At 38.3% G+C, this 8,043-nt stretch overlaps 1 protein-coding gene across 1 annotated transcript; it reads left to right on the forward strand.

Moving 5' to 3' along the window:
- The first annotated feature begins 3,243 nt into the window (after window positions 1-3,243).
- Window positions 3,244-3,752, forward strand: LOC126494234 (60S ribosomal protein L24-like). The gene has a single exon (XM_050131492.1). The coding sequence runs from the start codon at window positions 3,295-3,297 to the stop codon at window positions 3,721-3,723; it is 429 nt and encodes a 142-aa protein (XP_049987449.1). The 5' UTR covers window positions 3,244-3,294; the 3' UTR covers window positions 3,724-3,752.
- The last annotated feature ends 4,291 nt before the right edge of the window (window positions 3,753-8,043 follow it).

Consider the following 8,043-nt stretch of genomic DNA (forward strand, 5'->3'; position numbering starts at 1 on the left):
AGAAGAATGAAAATAGACCCATATCTATCACCTTGCACAAAACTCAAGTCCAAATGGATCAAAGACCTCAATATCAGTCCGAACACACTGAACCTGATAGAAGAGAAAGTGGGAAGTACCCTACAACAAATGGGCACAGGAGATCGCTTCATTTTATATTCTTAAAATTTGTTTTAAACTTTAAACAAAAAGAATCTTACTTTCCATGTTTTAACATAGTATCACTGTAAAACAATACATAAATAATTTCACACAATTCATTTTTTCCTTTATTTACTAAAATAACACCTATGAACTATGTATGGTAAACACAGGAAATTTTTTGAGGATCTGGTTTCTTAGAATCTTGTATAAATTGCGGAAATAAGAGACATGTGTTGACAATGTCATTAATGGAAAGTGCTAGTGTTGGCAGTAAAATATTCAGTCACTGAATTCTATGCAACTATCAATTTGGGATGCTATGCAAACAGTTCATCCAATTTTATTCTTTTTTTAGAATTCTTATACAAAGTAATATGATTCAGTGTATTTTTTCAGTATATGTCATTAAGTTTGTTCTTACTGGTCCTCCATCTCCACTGTTCTGCCCATTTTCTTCCTACCCCCACAAAGTCTTCAGTTCCATATCCATGTTATAAGTAACACAAATTCAGTTATCTTCCATCTCCTTCCCTTAACACTTTCCCCTCACTTTTGGTGATCTCCTTTCTAGTTTTAAGATGCAGACAGATGCACACACTCACACACACACACACACACTCACACACACAAACACATACACACATGCACATGCATAGTCTAAATTAAATCTCAAATCTTTGTATTAAGACAACAAGCAATTTGTCTTTCTAAATCTAGTTAATTTTGTTTTCCCCAATGTTCTAGCTTCTTAAGTTGGTCAGCAAATGTAAGGATTTTATTTTTTATTGTGCATGTATATCACATTTTCTGTATTCATCTGTGTTGTAGGAGCATGGTGGGCTGTGTTCCCACCCAGCTATGCATGGCTAGCTTTACCCAAAATAATTAAATGGAAACTGTATTCTCTTATACACTGCCTGGCCCATTAGTTCAAGCTAACTCTTACATCTCATTTAACCCATTTTTAATAATCTGTGTAGCCCCATGAGGTGTGGCTTACCAGGAAAGATCTTAACGTGCATCTGTGTTGGGTGGGGGAATCATGGTGACTGCCTGACTTGGCTTCTTTCTCCAAGCATTCTCCAAGCAGAGTACACATATTCCGCCTATCTAAGCTGCTGTCCTATCAAAGGCCAAGCAGTTTCTTTATTAATTAACCAATGAAAGCAACAGATAGACAAATGACCCACCTCCATTACATCTGTTGATTTTTCTCTTATCTGGTTACATTTCTTATTTCTTAACAATAATGCATCAATATATATGGGTGTACAAGTAATATGCTGTGTGTGTTGTAGACTTATTATTTTGAGAATATACCTATGAGTGGATCACAATGGTAGTTTAATATTTTAAATTTTTGGGAACCTATAGAGATTTCTATACTGGTTGCTCAAGTTTATATTCACTGCAACAGCATATACATCATCTGTTTCTACTCAATTTCTTGCCAGAACTTATGACGACTTCTTTTGAAGTAATTATTTGTTTGTTTATAGATTATACTACAATTGCCGCATTTCTCCCTTCCATTCCTCTAAACCAGAGGTTGAACCTATAGATTGTGACCCCTTTGAAAAACTCCTTCCTCCAAAAATATTTGCATTGTGGTTCATAACAATTGAAAAATTACAGTTATGAAGTAGTAACAATAATAATTTTATGGTTGGGAGTCACCAGAACATGAGGAACTGTATTGAAGAGTAACAGCATTAAGAATATTGAGAGTCTCTGCAAAACCCCTCCTTTCTCTTTTTCAAATTCATGGTCCCCTTTTACATTAATTATTATATCACATGTACATATATAGTCATAAATACATAAGTAATATCTGCACAGTCTATATTGTATTTTACATTCTAGGTGGATCATTTGGTATTGGATAACAAACTATTCTCTTTTGCTTGAAGAGAGTTTCTATAGCTGTTAGCATTTCTTAGTTGCCTGCAGTTGTTCATGTAGGGCTGAGGTCTTGTGGACTTTGCCCCATCCACTTTGTCTTGAGCACTGTTGTCATTGTTCAGCTCTTGTTTAGACAATCATGTTGGAGATATTTTAATGGGTGTATCTCTGATATTATTAGGAGACACTATCACAGCAAACTTCCTTACCTTTTGGCTCTTACAACCTTTCCTCTTCATCTTCTTGAACCTTAGGTACAGAAGTTGCAGTATAGATGTGTACATTTGGAGTGGGGTCTAAAACTTTGCACTTTGATTGTTGTAGTTTTGTGTTGTGATATCTTCATTATAACCATTATTATAGGGGCAAGTGGAAATTTCAAAGCAGTTTTAATTTTAATTGCCAAGATAGTTAAGATTGTTCAATATGTTTCCAAATATTAATTAGTCACTTTGGTTATTAGCCATTCCAATAACTAATCTGTTTTGTTGGAAAGCAATAGTTCCAAGACTCAGGCAATCAATGCTGATTTATTAAACTGAGGTTGATCCATTTGAGGGTGGAAAATTTACAGACATTTCTTATGTGTCTATTTATCTTGCATGGATTATGATAGTGTACCTCCATCATTTAATGGTGGTTGTATGCTCCCTGCAATGGAAGCAAGACCAACCTATATGAGAATGAAGCATCCTTGCAAGAAATCACAGATCATCCATCTCCTTCTATTTCCTATCAGTGGCACTTCCTTTAGTCAATGTGCTCTACCACCTGAGCCTGGGGATTCCCAACCACTGATTGGTTGCAGAATATAGAGCAGTGTCACAGAGTAGCATGTATCAGATGGGTTTGTAATGAAAATATGGTATGGTTGTGTTTCTTTTGTTGTAGGCAATGATTTATACAACAGAGTCTCAATTGCCTTGTCGACATAGTAGGGAATTTGCTAGCATATGAAAAAGTTAGAATGGGAATAATTAGAATTCTAAAATTAGAAAAATAAAAAATTTTTAAAAATTAGAATGAAAAAAAAAAACACAAATAGCTGCTACCTGCTGCACTGGTCTCTATTTGGCAGGTAAAACTGTTAAAAAAATGAAAGGGAAGATGAGATGCAAAGGAAATAGAGCAGAAATTAATCTGTAAATAAAAGTCCTCCCAGAGATAACAAAAACTTGAAACTCGGTTTTCCCATAATTCTTTCTTTCTCTTCGCCATCTTTCCTCCGGCCGGGCGGCAGCTCCCATCATGAAGGTCGAGCTGTGCAGTTTCAGCGAGTACAAGATCTACCCTGGACACAGGCGGCGCTACGCCAGGACCGAAGGGAAGGTTATCCAGTTTCTTAATGCAAAATGCGAGTCCGCATTCCTGTCCAAAAGGAATCCCCGGCAGATAAACTGGACTGTCCTGTACAGAAGGAAACACAAAAAAGGACAGTCAGAAGAAATTCAAAAGAAAAGAACCCGCTGCGCAGTCAAATTCCAGCGGGCCATCACTGGTGCATCCCTTGCTGATATAATGGCCAAGAGGAATCAGAAACCAGAAGTTAGGAAAGCCCAGCGAGAGCAGGCCATCAGGGCTGCCAAGGAAGCAAAAAAGGCTAAGCAGGCATCCAAGAAGACCGCAATGGCTGCTGCCAAGGCCCCCACAAAAGCAGCACCTAAACAAAAGATGTGAAGCCTGTGAAGGTCTCTGCTCCTCGAGTTGGTGGAAAACCCTAACTTGGTAGATCAGAGTTCTGAATAAAGTCCATTTCAAACTCAAAAAAAAAAAAAAAAAAAAAAAAAAAAAACTTGAAACTAAAAAAAAAAAAAAATTCAGATAGCCAGATACTAAAGATGTACAAGGATATTGAAGAAGTTATAAAGGAAACCTTTGAAGTTTGAGGTGTTTTTTTTTTTTTTTTTTTTTTGAGTTCTACATTTTTCTACATTTTTCTCTGTTCCCCTCCCTACCTCTTCCTTCCCCTTCAACTCTCCCTCAAGGTCCCATGCTCCCAATTTACTCAAGAGAGCTTGTCTTTGTCTACTTCCTATGTAGTAGATTAGATCCATGTATGTCTCTCTTAAGGTCCTTATTGTTCTCTATGTTCTCTGGGATTGTGATTTGTAGGCTGTTTTTGCTGTTGTTGTTGTTTTGTTTGTTTGTTTGCTTTGTGTTTAAAAAACACTTATGAGTGAGTACATGTGAAAAATTGTCTTTCTGAGTCTGGGTTACCTGACTCAAAATGATTTTTTCTAGCTCCATCCATTTTCCTGCAAAATTCAAGATGTTATTTTTTTTTCTGCTGTGTAGTACTCCATTGTGTAAATGTACCACATTTTTCTTATCGATTCTTCAGTCAAGGGACATTTAGGTTATTTCCAGGTTCTGGCTATGACAAACAATGAGCATAGTTGAACACATGTTTTTGTGGCACTATTGAGCATTCTTTGGATATATACCCAAATTGATATTATTGGGTCTTGAGGAAGGTTGTTTCCTAATTTTCTGAGAAATAGCCATACTGACATCCAAATAGGCTGTACCAGTTTACATTCCCACCAACAATGCAGAAGTATTCCCTTTACCCCACAACCTCCCCAGAATAAGTTGTCATCAGTGTATTTGATCTTGGCAATTTTTACAGGTGCAAGCTGGAATCTCAGAGTTGTTTTGATTTGCATTTCTCTCATAACTAATGATGTTGAACATTTCCTCAAGTGTCTTTCAGCCATTTTAGGTTGCGCTGTTGAGGGTTCTCTGTTTAGATCTGTACTCCATTTTTACTGGATTATTTTTTCTTTTGATGACCAATTTCTTGAGTTGTTTTTATATCTGTCTGATGTGGGGTTAGTGAAGATTTTTCCCTATTCTGTAGGCTGTTGTTTTGTCTTATTGACCATGTCCTATACTTTACAGCAGCTTTTCAGTTTTAGGAGGTCCCATTTATTAATTGTTTCAGTGTCTATGCTTCTGGGGTTATATTTAGGAAGTGGTCTCCTGTGCCAATGCATTCAAGTGTACTTCCCACTTTCTCTTCTATAAGGTTCAGTGTGGCTGGCTTTATGCTGAGGTCTTTGATTCATTTGGACTTGTGTTTTGTGCATGGTGATTGATATGGATATATTTTCTTTCTTCTACATGATGTTATCCAGTTATGCCAGCACCATTCGTTAAATATGCTTTCTTCTTTTTCCATTTGATATTTTTTCCTTCTTTGTCAAAAATCAGGTTCTTGAAGGTGTGTGGATTAATTTCCAGGTCTTTGATATGGTTACCTTGGTCCTCTAAGATTGTATCTTATTTATTGGTCTATGTTTGAATTTCTTTTAGTTTCTTCTCTGCTCTCTGATACAAACTGGTACTCACTTGGAGCTTCAATGGCATTTAGAGATTCTGCACTCTTTCTGTAAAAAAAAAAAAAAAGGTTTCATTACAAAATACGAATCCTTATGAGTCTTTTTTTATTGCTTGAAAGCAGTTATTTTATTTTGTTATAAGACATCTTTCCACTCCAATTGTTCTCTGGACTCTGGGAACAAAACTCTTCTCTAGACCCTGTGAACAAAATTGTTCTCTGGATCCCATGAAAAAAATAGCATTGAGCAAGTCCAATTCCGGGATAGATGTTCAGTTCCTTAGCCATTATAGGACTCATCCATTCACCTCGGAAAACCTTGACATCAGTCTAAAGTGGCAGATTTGGAAGTAGCGTTTTGTATTTTCTTTCCGATCATCTGTCTCTTTCAAAATTTCTCATCATCTTCTTATTGCTTTGGATGCATTCAGGGCACAGAATATTATCTTCCACATCTGGGGATGGGAAAGCACAGGCTTGTAATAGGAAGAGAAGTGTCATCCTTTGAGGACTGTCTAGAACCCAGTTATGACCAGCATGCATCTTCAGGCAAATCTAGCCTGTCTTTTTTTCAGGGAGCTGTCTGGCATAGACTAAGCACCAGTGGCTGGTGACAGAATGGCTTTGACATTCGAGCAAAGAGGGTGGCAATTCACAGTCCCAGGCTGAACAGCTCTCATGGCAATTCTTCCCCAATAGGCTGGTTTCTCAGTGGCTATTGGCTGGAGGAGCGGAAGGACCTCCCGCAACACACATGGCTGTAGCATTTATAGATCTCTGATACTGTTTATAAAAATGAATATTATATACCAATCAATATTTCTTCTAGTGTTTGTGTGTATGTCATAGATTACCATCATCATCAGTCTCAGTAATGGAGAGAGACTCTTTGTTGAATAGGTGATTGGATTTAAAATATATAAACTAGTGTATAGAAGCATGTTATAGTCATGTCTTGGTCAGAATGTGTATCCTAAAGTATGTCAACTGTAAGATGCAACCTCTGCATGCAGCTGGAGACATAGAAGTGATGGTTGATTACATGAATATACTTCTAGTTATTACTCTTACTACTTTTCAAGATAAGTTTTTTTCTGCAGTTGTGACTATCCTGGTGATGGAGGAAGGACACTGGTTAATTATAAAAAAAAAAAAAAACTGCCTTGGCCCATTGTATTGGTTAGAATATAGGTGGGTGGAGTAAACAGAAGAGGATGCTGGGAGAAAGAAGCTGAGTCAGGGAGTCGCCATGGTTCTCCCATTCCAGACAGACACAGGTTAAGATCCTCTCTGGTAAGCCACCTCGTGGGCTACACAGAATATTAGAAATGGGTTAGAACAATATGTAAGAGCTAGCCAATAAGAAGCTGAAACTAGCCGGGCCAGGCAGTGTTTAAACCGTTTCTGTGTAATTATTTCAGGCATAAGCTGGCCATGTGGGCGGCCGTGTGCCGGGGACACCACCCCACTGCTCTTATCCCTACAGAGTGGCGCCCAGACGTGATGGGATAAATCTACTTAAAAACCTGAGAGAGCTTAATTTTAAACAGAGAAAAAACAGAGTTTAATGCAGAGTTTTGCTCTTTGTTGGTAGCGTGCCATAGAGAGATTTCCTGATTCAGCAACAGCAGCAGAAAAAAAGCTGCATCATTTTAAAGCACGGCTTCCTGGGGCTGTGCTGCCAGCATGAACTCTGGTTTTAAACCATTTCAAGGCGTATGGGACTGGATTCTTGTGTTCCCACTCGGGATCGGAAGGAGAGTGCTCTGAGACTGTGCTAATAGATCAGCGCTCCCCGCCTGCACCTGGGCAGACGGCTGAATCAGGCTTAGGCAGGAGGTAGAGTATGGCAGATTAGAACTTTCCAGTGCTCTGCGTGTCAGATTTGGATGTAACTTGGATGAAAAGAATTTCTGTGCTGCACGCTCAGTCTCAGAATTAAAGTGCTGAGTGCTGCTCCTACCTGGCGGCCCCAGAGATAGCACAAAATGGTATGTCCTCCATTTTGAAATTTTCCTGACTCAGCAACAGGAAAAAAAAAATGGCTGTTTTAAAATGCCAGGTTTCTGGGCTGTGCCACCATTGCGATCTCTGTCTGGCTCCTGCGGGAGATGGAGCTAATGAATGGAGCATTTGGATTAAAGTGCTACGATCTGTTTGATGGTAACTAGACTGCTGTGTACCTAAAAGGGGGACATTGTGTGCTGCAGCTCCGAGGAACAAGCAGCTCCGCCATGCTAGTGGTGCAATGTGCAAGGATCAGAGGCACAAGCGGCTCCTTCACGTTGGACTGGGCTGGGCCAGCATGCAGTACCTGTTTTTGACCAAGGAATGTCACAGCTTAGATTCTTACGCACTTAGTGATTTAAAGGTGCAAAACAAAGTGTTCCTGGATAGTAAAAGAATTACAGATTCACAATAGGACAGATTCAGATATAAAAGACCTTTATGGATCACATTGTTGGATGAATGTACGTAGGCTTGGGAAAGAGAAGAAAAAGAATATAAAGAATAAAGTTAATGTCTTAAAAAGAAAAAGGGTAAAGTCATTAAAGAGACAGAGTACAGAAGTACAGATAGTTATAGATTAAGAGAAATAAAGAAAAATAAGCCACGTAAAAATGGAAAATTCACAGAGAGTCTGCATTCTGTACATT

This window comes from Alexandromys fortis, unplaced genomic scaffold, assembly GCF_014885135.2.
Source record: "Alexandromys fortis isolate MF-2015 unplaced genomic scaffold, M_Fortis_MF-2015_v1.1 scaffold_353, whole genome shotgun sequence".
NCBI classification, from domain to species: domain Eukaryota; kingdom Metazoa; phylum Chordata; class Mammalia; order Rodentia; family Cricetidae; genus Alexandromys; species Alexandromys fortis.